This window comes from Chanos chanos, chromosome 8 (assembly GCF_902362185.1).
Source record: "Chanos chanos chromosome 8, fChaCha1.1, whole genome shotgun sequence".
NCBI lineage: Eukaryota > Metazoa > Chordata > Actinopteri > Gonorynchiformes > Chanidae > Chanos > Chanos chanos.
This window is the reverse complement of record NC_044502.1, coordinates 4,237,039-4,249,176: the sequence shown is the minus strand read 5'-3', so window position 1 is coordinate 4,249,176 and position 12,138 is coordinate 4,237,039. Positions and strand designations below refer to the sequence as shown.

At 38.3% G+C, this 12,138-nt stretch overlaps 1 protein-coding gene across 1 annotated transcript; it reads right to left on the bottom strand.

Moving 5' to 3' along the window:
• Positions 1–10,079: 10,079 nt before the first annotated feature.
• On the bottom strand, positions 10,080–11,410 carry LOC115818401 (uncharacterized). The gene is made up of 3 exons (XM_030781766.1): positions 11,350–11,410; positions 10,687–11,007; positions 10,080–10,408 (listed from the first exon to the last, which is right to left on the bottom strand). The coding sequence occupies exons 1-3, from the start codon at positions 11,408–11,410 to the stop codon at positions 10,080–10,082; spliced, it is 711 nt and encodes a 236-aa protein (XP_030637626.1).
• Positions 11,411–12,138: the final 728 nt, after the last annotated feature.

Below are 12,138 nucleotides of genomic sequence, written 5' to 3'. Positions count from 1 at the left end.
CTGCACTTTCATTCAATATGTAGTTTTTGTAGATTCAATGATGGGTGTATGAAACATTGCTGACCATCTGCAAAGTTTTTTTTACTGATAGTAATGGCACATGTGTTCAGAACCACAGAGGGATCTGGTCCGTTTAACTCTGCATAGTTAATAACAGGGAGGAGCTGTGATGCTATGGTGAGAGGAAGAAAAACTGTTAGTTTCTCAGAGAGGCCTCAATATGTAAGCAGTAAATTAACATGTTTTTCTGAAAAAAAAATACAAGCAAACCCACCATCACATACTCCCACGAACTGTTCAGTTTTTGAACTTCCCCTAAAAACCCATTTCAGAGTCAATAAGCTTAATGCAGACTGAAGACTGACATCGTATGCATGGAACTCCATCAGTTCAATGTGGTTTTCAAATATGGTTGATTGAATCATTTGGTTGATATGGTTGATTGAACTGATGGGTCAATGGCACGAAACCAATGATTAGATTTTAGTCTGATGTCTTTTGTCTCATCGTTGTCCCATGATCATCAACAAGACTGAATGGCTTTATCCAGATGCCAGGAGATATGACATCAGTCACGAGTGAGATTTAAAAAAGCATAGAACTATTCTAATGATTCCGCTCCACTGAGAGACATAAACAGGTTGGTTTCGTGATTAAGCAACTAAAAAACACTCCTCAGCTCTGTGACTGACTGACAGACAGAAGAAATGTTGTAGAGTTCCTGCTCTCTGAACATTAACATAGTTCATACATGAGACATTTTTATTTGACACCATTCTAATTGAAATTGAAACTGAAATTAAGAAACATTTCAAAACTGAAAAAGAAGCCTCGAACGCAGACTTTGTTGCATATAAAAAAAAGTTAAACATTTCCGGTTTTTCTCCTGTCCCTGGCTCTGCTCTAAAGACATGTAGTTTCCAGTTTGAGGAACTCATTACAAAATCCAAGTCAAGAGAAGATCAGTGACATTAGACTAATTTAATATTTGCTCAAAGTGTTTGAGGGGAAAATTTACACTGAAATGAATATTCTGTTATTTGAAAGAAGGAAAACGTATAAGCATTTGAAACTTACTTTGGCCATTTAAATCCTGTATTTTGTAATGACAGTCAGTTGAATGTTAGCATGTTTTCCACTGTCCACTCCGAAGTTGGAGTTCAATGTAATTTACAAGTTTATAGTCTGCCATGGTGACTCCCCAAACCCTCTAATGAACACAGGGGTTTGTAACTTTCCCAAATGTGATCAGACAGAGAACTAGAACTTTAGGTTCCAGTCAGATCTGTTACACTCTGCGTGTGAAAGAGTGCTGAAGTCAGTGTTGATCATTCATAAACTGATACCTTTGTAGTTTCATTCCATATGTGGTTTTGTAATTAGGACAACCTGACAGATGGAATAAAATAATGCAGATACAATAATGTGTGAGTGAATCTGTTTTGATGTGTTCTCTGCAGATGAAGAGGGTGTGGTCATTTACTGGGGCACCCGCAGTTAAGTTTTCCCACAGAGTGAAGCAAAGATGTCTGTTTAAATGTACAGAAGTTTCTGCTGTGTTTAATCCTGTATGCTTGACAGTAGGGAGGAGCTGTGATGTTGTGGTGAGCTGAACACGCAGCTTGTAAGTTTCTCACAAATACATCAGCATATCAGTGGTTTACACTTTGAAAGTGGACAAGCAACAATCTCATTTCATCAGCTGATTGTGGTTTCAAAGTGGGGCCAACACATATCTGAAAATATCTGAATGTTAATGGTAATGTTACTAACCCAGAGGTCAGTTGAAGTCTGATCTCTTTTCTTTTGTTTGTAGACCATGTTAATTTTCACGTCTTCCTATAATACTCCCTTCACCACTTACATAGACATGAGTGTTCACAGTGAACCTGAAATCATTAAGCCCAAACCGAGTATAGTTCAAGTTTATTTAAAGCCCAATATCACTGTTTACAGTCTCAAAGGGCTTTACATGCCCACAGGATTACAACAAAACAGAGCAGGGTGGCACCCCCTGACTTGATCCTCATAGCGGGCAAGAAAAAACTCCTCAAAAAAACCCAGATGCTAGGGAAAAATAAGAGAAATCTTGAGAAGGACCACAGAGAGAGCAGACCCCCTCTAGGCCAGCCAGGTGTGCAATAGGTGCCAATGCAGTGGGCAAATTACAAACAACACAGCGATAATGAAAATGAAAACACAACAAGTAGACAGTATAAAGAATGACAAAACAAGCATGGGGCTCAGTTGGAGTGGACGACACAGCCACAGCAGCGCAGGAAGCCACGAAGCCGCAGCAGCCATCAGGACGATGATAAAGAGAGAGAGATGACAGGGAGGGAGGGAGGGGGGGCATTTTATAGAAGCATGAATGTTGCAAGACTAGTGGCTGTGGAGGGCGCAGGAGGAGCAGGGCCATGCGAGGGGAGCAGGGCCAGGGACAGCAGGGCACAAAGTCAGTCAGCCAGCCAAGGGAAGGCGCCATATCCAGGAAGTAGGCCCACTAGTATGAACCACTCACACAACGAGAGGAGAGCAGGTTAGTAACAGAAACTGACAAGCTTAAGATAAAAGCAGAGGAGAGGGAGGAGAGAGAGAAGATGAGAGGTATCTAAGCCGGCAGCTACTAGTCTAAACTATGCCAAGAGAGACTGTGGCAGAGATTCAGCCTCACTGGATGGTCAGTTCGAAATTATGCTATCCATGCGATACAGAGAATAAATGAGTCTTAAGTTTGGATTTAGAGGTAACAAGAGAGTTTGCCTCTTTGATTTCTTTAGGTAGGCTGTTCCAGAGAAAGGGTGCGCGGTAGGCAAAGGCGCGATGGCCAGCAGACATCTTTTTAACTCTTGGAGCAACTAATAATTTAGCATCCTGAGAGCACAGGGTGCGGGGGAGGTCGTGGGTTGTAATTAATTGGGATGGATAGGCCAGTGCAAGCCTGCAAGTAACTTCGCCCATTCGCTTCCTGCCATTCGCGTCACTGGAAAATTTCGCATCGTGTTTGGTTAAAACGCAGTTTAACATCTGGCAACACTGGTATCACACAAACTCATTAGAACACTGAGATTCTCCCTACTAGTGTAATACAGAGTGAAGCCGTTGTCCAACCTTATACGAGTGTATGTGTGTATTTTTCAGATATTCAATAAACATTTAAGTATGTGGAACCAGTTCAACCACCATTCTTGTTTCTGTGTCCGCTACACATTAATTCATTTTCTCAGTCTCTTCAAATGAAACACTTTTAACATGCCTGTAAAGTACATCAACAACTAAACAAATGCTCTTCCAAGATCATCCCATGATCATTTTCACGGTAACTATTTCTTTCGACATGGATGTAGAATTGATGAAAGAGTTAATGGGTTCATCCGGACACCAGATTTCAGAAATGAGATATGAGACCACTTACTGTTCTCCAGTGAAAGAGATGATGTCTTATGTCTTACCCTGACACTCTCTCAACTACATGACCCAAAGGGACATCCTTTCTCTTTGAACATTTGTGCAGTCAGAGGTCCTAGAAAGCTTTTGACGCCTGTCCACACCTGGTAAAGGTAAATGTTATGACCTTGGGTCATAAGAGTGTTATACTGTATTATGCCCAGCCTAGGGGAAACTGAGCATAACATAAAGCGACTCCCCTTTTCCCCACTCACAAGGATGACCCATGCCATAACGAATGTGATTCATTTACAAAAAATGGTAGCGAAGGCGTCGGGGTGAGCACAGCCAAAACAATAAACAAAAACAATCTATAATATTGCCAACTAAATAACCTACTCTCACAAAAGAAAACAAAAGAAAATGCAAAAAAAACAGGAGAAAAAGAATTACCAAGAATTACCAAGAAACCACCTAGAACAAGATTTTGTTACATCAAACAACAGTTGAAGTTAATAACTTGCTTTCATGCAACTAAACAGAACTCTCAACTCTGTTACTGACTGATAGACATAGAGGGCACTGTACAATTAATCTGTACATCTGTTTCTGTCAACATAATGCTTTTTTTTTTTTGCAGGTTTATCACTTAATGAGTGCATGTCTTCCACTTGTTAGTGTGTGACTCTCAACAAAAGTGTCTCTCAACATAAATGATTTCATTTTCGTTGCTTGAACCTTCCACAGTAAACTATGTTTGGTGAATGTACTTTACTAATGTTTACAAATGGCTTGTTTGTACTGGGGTGTCAGAGAATCTGAAAGCGAGAACTGAGCAATGAGACAGAGCAACCTTTAGTAGATATGGCATGTATTTATAATTCTGTCAAAAACTGATATTTATAACATGAAGAACAAATGTCCAAATAATTGTTTTTGGGAGTAGGAACTGAGGGGATAGTACCATAGATCAATATCAAAATGTCTAGTAAGCTCTGCTCCAAACCTTTTGACATGTTGGAATTGATTACTCTCTACAGATAAACTGTGATAGAGAGGAGAAAATACATGAAACTGCATTAGGTTAAAAAAAGTTGAAGCTGAGAACTTGCTTTCATGACTCTGACTGACCAATAGCCAGAGACAGCAATGTATAGTTAATCTGTACATCCATCTGTACCTAACCTCTGCCAACCACATCATACCTTTTTGTGGGTTTTAGACTTGATGACTGCATTTCTTGTATTTGTTCAGGTGTCTATATACTGTTAAAAGCTGCTCTCTGAAAAAATAATGTCATTTTCAATGATTAAACATCTCACAGTAAACTATGTTTCTGTGATTGGGCTTTATTAATATATGTGAATAACTTTTTTTCATTGGGGTGTATGTTACGTGCGTCGCATTTGTGTGTGTGTGTTTGCGTCTTGCTGCGTCCTATGTTTTGTTTTTCTCTCTCTCTCCTCTCGCCTGTCACCTGACGCAGGGATCCAGCGGTGGCGCGAACAGCTGCCACTCCCCACCTGGCCTGGTGTTGCGTCCCACCTCCGTGTTCCCAGCCAGCCAACCAAGACGGAGCACCCCTCGTCGGATGGCCAACCGGAGATGGGGCGCGGAAATTTAAAGATGCCAGTTGTTAGCTGTGGTAGATTTCGGTCTCGTTTTGCGTTCGCTTGTGCTCTATTGTGTTCTAATTACTCGCTGTATATCGTGTTTGACTTTTGTTATTATTGACTACGGATTTGGATTACGGATTGGTTTTGGTTGCTTTCGATTGGCGTGGGGAGAAGAACAGGTAAGAAGGGGATCCCCGCGCTAGGAGTTAACTGTGTATAGGGGTTAGGTTAGAGGCGGGTGCCACTATTGTATGTTTTGTTTTGTAGGCAGTGAGCGTAGTTAGGTTTATTTTGGCTCTGCCACCTTTTTAGTTTCTCGTAGTTACGTGTGTGTTTCCGTAGGCAGTTAGGGTGGTTTCTGTTATATTTCGTTCATTCCTTTGGCACCGTCTGTAGTTCTCTCCCCTTTCCGTGTTCAGGTGTAAATATTTCTGTATATACATATATTCTTGTAAATATTCTTTTGGCACTTTGTAAATATCTTTAATACATTGCACTTTTTTTGTTGTACATTGCTCCCGTGTCCGTGTGTTTTTTCCCCTCGCACCGTCCCAATCCGACACTGGTGGTGGGTTTCCTTTATGCTACGTCCCGGCTTCATACCCCTAGACCCAATTCACCATCTGGGACGTAACAGTGTAAGAGAATCTGAGAGTTAGAACTGAGTAATGTGAAATAGCAGCCTCCAGTGGACAAAGTATATACTTGCAATTATGTCAAAAAATGACATTTTTGAACAAGAGGAAGATTTAGTGTTACATTACTTTAAATTGTATAGATAATAAGTCTTGAAGAGATTCAACCAAAGATACATATCAAAATGTCTTGCCCTATTTTTCAACCTAATACATACAATAGTTTTCATTTACATTTACATTTTTATTCATTTAGTGGACAGTTTCATCAAAAAGCAGCTTCCAACTGAGGCAAAACACTTAAAACACTTAACACGTAAATTATGTAAGATGAAGTTTATATGTTTTAAGTTTATTGATTATTTGTGTGAGCAAGATTAACATCATGTCCACTATAGGATTAAGTTTTCTCGTTTCAGTTTGTAAATCAACGTCCTGCTGCTGTAGTCCTGTGGTCTTGACTCTGATGTACTGTGGTCAGTGAATCTGCAGGCTGATTAGAAAGAGATATTACAAGAAATATTAAAAGGTATATTGATGAAAACATGTAAAGACAGGTTTGATATTCACTGAATTTGTGTCTTTTTTGTTGCGTGTACTCCAATGTAATTCGTCATATTAGCAAGGAGTTCTGTCTGTTCCCTGGACCAGTGTGTGACACATTACAGCTGATAATATTATAACACAGGAAATAGCAACACATTTTCACAAAGTTATATTTTTCGTATTTTTGATGTGACAAAACAAGATAGCGTAATCACGGACATGTAATAAAACTTCTCTAATGTAATAAAATTTCCTGGACAGCATAAAAAAGGTACTACAGCATTCAGTTCTTATTACGTGATTTGGAGTGTGATGCTGTGTTTGTACTTTTGCCTTTCAGTCAGAGTACAGACAAACAGACAATATCAGTATCACAGTGTATATGCACAATGTATGGACAACAAGCAGAAGCCAGTGGAGAAATGTCAAATGTTTCAAGGAGCAACAATAAACATTACTAACCACTGGTTCCTCAATGTTGACCGTGGACTCTGAAACATAAACCAACAAAACTGTAACAGAATGTGAGTTTAACTAATGCAGCAATGTTGTCATTGAGATCCTGCATGGTTTAAGAAAAATACTTACCTGACAGAAAATAAGAAGGAGAAACAGAACAGTTTGCCATACTCATAGCATTAGAAATGAAAACAAATGTTGATTTGTAAACAAAGCTTATTCAAATAAGAATTAATATTGTCTTTAAATTCTGAATGTGTTTGGTCAAAATTTCATGTATGAAAATTAACCTTAAAGAGAAAATTTAACTTAATAACACATATCAGGACTCAAATATGCACTTCAAGGGAGTTTTCAGAACCATTTCTTGTATTTTTACTTTTTTTTGTCATGTGAAATATAACTTTTAAGGTTCTTTGTTGCAGGGTGTATCTAAATTCATTTTGGGAAAGCTATAGTCCCTGCTGGTTTTCTTATCAACCACATGCTTTCCAAAGTAAAAATAAGTCTCCGGGTAACGGGTAAGAACAAAAACAACAGGGCTCACCCTTGTACCCTTGTTTCATTGAGTGCAGAATGCACCTAAACAAATTTGGAATTTTTCCCCAGAAGAAATGATCATTCGTTATCGCTCACTCTGTTAAGAACCAGGATAATTGTATTGTTACTCTCCATGTATGAAATTCTTAAGGAATGGAAAACAATGAATCAACAGTGAAAAAAAAAACAAAAACAGTAGAAAACTCTGTCTTCTGAATGGATTTAAGGATGAAAAATGTTGTGATATTTTTCAAGAAACCTTGCCTGTTTTTGTTTCAGCATGAATCAAACACTGTGAAATTGATTTTAGGGTCAAGTGTCCTGAAAATGTCATTAAATGTCATATTATTTCATTGGTTTATAAAATGTATAAGTTGAGAAAGAGATGACCAGGTACTTAAGGACCTAGGTTAAGAAAACCTACTTGCTCTTTTCCTACAGAGGAGCAGGAGAGCAGCAGAAGACAAAACCACAAATCCAGTGCTCAGGCTGTGGGCAATGAAATCTGGAGAGAGCAAGAGAAAGTAGGAGGAGGAGGAGAACAAGAAGAGTCAGGGTCATCAACCTGGTAAAGAAAGATGAACGATGATAAAAACATTTTTTGTACACATATATACTGTAATATAAAATTCCTTATGGTGGTCATTCTTTGCTAAATTTTGGAATGCAGAAGCAAGACTAATTACAAATTATTAAAAGAAGAAGGAAGACTAATTTTATGTTACTACAATTGAGATATGTGAATAGTGTCACTGTTGAAAGTAAAGAAGTGAAGAAATCAATCATTTTAGAAAAACTGAAAAGAAAATAAGGGGAAAAGAAGGTTTGTCATACGTGTATACTCTGATATTGATGGGCTCACTGAAGAACATGGATCACGTCGCGTAATGAATTTCCCCACAGCAGAATTGTCATGAATTGGAACAAAAAGAAAAATCAACAGTCAGTTAATCAGAATATAAAGTTGCTTAAGAAAGAACAGAAGGAAATATAATCATTATTTTTATATTATGTTTTTACCTTTGAGTTACTATGTGGCAGTCAAAAGACAAACAAACTATGCCTAGAAATGTGTATGAAAATGCTCTGAACAGAAAAAAAAATGTTTTTAGCTGAATCACCCTTGTTTATGCTGGCTGACTTCACAGTGAAACTCTTATACAGGTAGTCAGCTCTCATAACACAGTCACTCTCTGGATCTTACCCGCCCCTTTGTCTGAAAGGTATGATTCTTATTTGTACTCAGTCAGTCGTATGTTTATAATCACCAACCAAGTACTGCTAAGCTGTTCAAATTCATGTTAAAACACAAATGAATTCATGTGCTGATATATATATATCTTATAATGCCGTTATCATCATATTGTATCCTAAGAAACAAATGTCAGAAATTTTAAAAGAGCATGACAAAGACCTTTTCATATTTCAAACAGAGAAATTAGCTGGACTCTAACCTTTGTCAGATTTAGTTTCTGATCAGTACAACAGATGTGTGTGTGTGTGTGTGTGTGTGTGTGTGTGTGTGTGTGTGTACAAACTGGACACTCAGCTCAACATTTATGTGAGCTTTTCCTCTATGTTGCTTAGCATTCTATAAAGTACTTTACATTTAGATAAACTCAAAGTGAGATTGCAGGAGTTTTTAACATTCTACCTTCCCATCGAGTAACATGGATGACTGAGGTCTGTATTTCTTCTCCCTTAGTCAGCTGGCACCTCCACTTTCTCTTATTGTCTTGGTCCTGGAGCTCCACAGTCAGACTGATGTTACACTGAGACACATGTGAGATTTTGACTGTGGAGGTGTTCTGTAGATCAGCACCTGTCTCATTCACCCAGCTCAGTCTCAGTCTTTCAGTCCTGACTAGATCATCACACTGTGTGAACTGTGAGTGGAGGGAGCAGTAGAGAGTCACAGTTCTGCCCGAGCTCATTTCAGTCTCTTTTAGGGTTGAGTCGGCTACAGCAAGGGAAAGATAATGAAAAAATTATTTGTTCTGCAGGTGTTAACTTTGCAAGGGATGTGACTTTTTTTCCCCTTAACTTTCGAACTCCTGTATTTAATTGGTTAACCATGCAACTGATGGGGGATGGGGTGTTGAAATGTGATGCTTATGACCACTCATTAGTGACAAAATAATTTAAATACGTTTCTGAACTCACAGACGTACAACAGTTGGAAATTAAAACCACATGTTTAACTTTATCAAGCTTGACTGCCGCAGATCGGTTTGATTTGGTAAAATGTCCTTTGAATGGATCTATATTTTAAAAAAAAATGCCTACATCCAACAGATATGAGAAAGACAATTAGACATTGTATAACAACTTTACAATTCCTTTATGTAAGTTATTATGAGGCTTTGAAGAACCCTGCTCTGAATCAAAAATTACTTTTGATTTCTAAGCATTGAAATCACTGTGTTCATATTATTCACACAGAGATACTCACTTTTGAGAACAGTCAAGTGAACCGAGTAATGCACTCCAGTTTTATCTCCGCATTGTTTTTGAAGCTGTCGACAAATGTAGAGTCCAGCATCTCGAGCTTTGACTTTATGAATGTTCAGAGAGCAGTCAGACCTCAAACTCAGTCTGTCAGCTCTGTCTGTGTACAAGATTTTTCCATGGTCAACCAGTTCAGAAGTGCCAGAGGTTTTGTTGTTGTGGATCCATGTGGTTGAGTAACAGTCCTGAGAAACCATGTTTTTACAGGGCAGAGTGATGTTCTTTCCATAACTGGAGAACACAGTGATGTTAAATCCACTCATACCTAAGGGAATTATGAATATCAGTTACTTCAAATAAAATCTTTGTTTCATTTTCAGGTATCAGTTTATCTTTGTGATCAACTCATAGCCCAAGTGTTTTTCATACATCATTGTATTCACATGAATCATGGAGTATTTAATATCCCACCTGTCCATTGAGTGACACGGCTTACTGAGGTCTGTATCTTCTTTCCCTTAGTCAGCTGGCATCTCCACTCTCTCTGATTGTCTTGGTCCTGGAGCTCCACAGTCAGACTGATGTTACACTCAGACAAGTGTGAGATTGTGACTGTGGAGGTGTTCTGTAGATCAGCACCTGTCTCACTCACCCAGCTCAGTCTCAGTCTTTCAGTCCTGACTAGACCGTCACACTTTGTGGTTTTACGGTGCAGGGAGCAGTAGAGAGTCACGGTTCTGCCCGCCCTGATCTCAGTCTGTTTGAGGGATGAGCTGACTACAAGAAATGAAAGATCACAATGAAATAAATGGAATTGTTGGCTCTGAGTTTGATTTAATACATTGGTTTAATAAAAGGTTATTAAGCATATTATACACCAGGAGTAGGCCTTTATTCAACAACGCTGACAAGGACATTGATTAAATGTTGTGTAAAAATGTTACAATGTTTTTATTAGGGTTTGTAAAGAACCCTGATCTCAGTCAAAGATGATTTTTGATTTTTATGTTTCACTGAAGTCAATGTGTTCTCATAGTTCATAGAGAAAAACTCACTCTTCAGAACAGTCAGGTGAAGAGGGTAATCCACTACAGTTTGTCTTGCACCTTCATGTAGAAACTGTTGACAGGTGTAGAGTCCAGCATCTCGAGCTTTGACTTTATGAATGTTCAGAGAGCAGTCAGACCCCACACTCAGTCTGTCAGCTCTGTATGTGTTCTCCTTTCTGATTTTCCCATGATCAACCAGTTTAATACAGGTTTTGTTGTAATAGATCCATGTAGTTGAGGAACAGTCCTGATAAATCACATTTTTACAGGGCAGAGTGATGTTCTCTCCATAACTGGAGAACACAGTGATGACAAATCCACTCACACCTGAGAGAATGATGCATATAAATCTTTTTTTTTTTAATAAAATCTTCATTTCATGTTAAAGTATCAATTTATCTTTGTGATCAATAGATAATTTTTTTTATACATCTATGTATTCATATATCGAACATAAGCGATTATTAATTGACACTGGTGTTGAGCAAGAATTATTTTGTAATGGCATAAATCTATTAACATTCTATATTGCGTTACTTATCATGGCGTCCACATAATTTCTCATCTGTCAAACCAAAATGTTTCTTTAATCTGAACAAAGCTGTGTCTTACAGTCAGAGGCACTTTTTTTATGCAGTTCAAGTCAAATAAAGTTAGAGTTGACCTTACCTGTAAGGAGAAGAGTCGTAACGATCAGACAACACAAAAATAGCAGTGTGTGGTCTGCCATGGTGCCTCTCTGTAGCCTGTAATAAACATGAGAAAGATGTTGTCTCTTTTTATAGGGATTTCCTATATTTTGCAACTTCCTCATTGTGGCCTAAACCAAAACTGCCTTTTTAAGTTACAGAGGACATATTGCTTTCTAAGTGTGTGGGAGCTTTGGTGTCAGCTTTTGTTAGTCCCATAACATTTATAATAATTCACAGTTACACAATACTGTTGTACTTTTTGTCCTAACTTTACAATCAGGGTGACATAGAACAGTGAAATAGAACAGTGAAATAAAACAGTAAAGATTCTAGGCCTGCCCCCTAAAGTCGACAGGTTGAATCATCTGTCGGACAGCTGTCAGTCGACTGAGATTCTTCAAATAGAGCAGTCTTTTTTTTTTTTTCCTTTTTTTTTTGTCAGTAGGTGTGCATTACAATAACAGCATGAAATAGATAGAGGCTTACTAAAACGCACGGGGATAACATTTCAGTGAGGAATTAGAAATGAAGGGAATCAAAATATATTTTTATATTCTCGTTGCGTTTGCTAAAAAATAATCCACGTGACAACATGCGCTGGTGGTTAAGAGAAGCTGAAACCTGAGGTGGAGTGGTTGGTAAGCTATGGGCTAGTCATAACCGTGTCTCAGAAAAAGTCTAAAATATGCCAGCATTTCGAACTTTTGAAGGACGACCCTAACAAAGTTAAATGCAAACACTGTATGCTAGAATTTGCTTATCATTC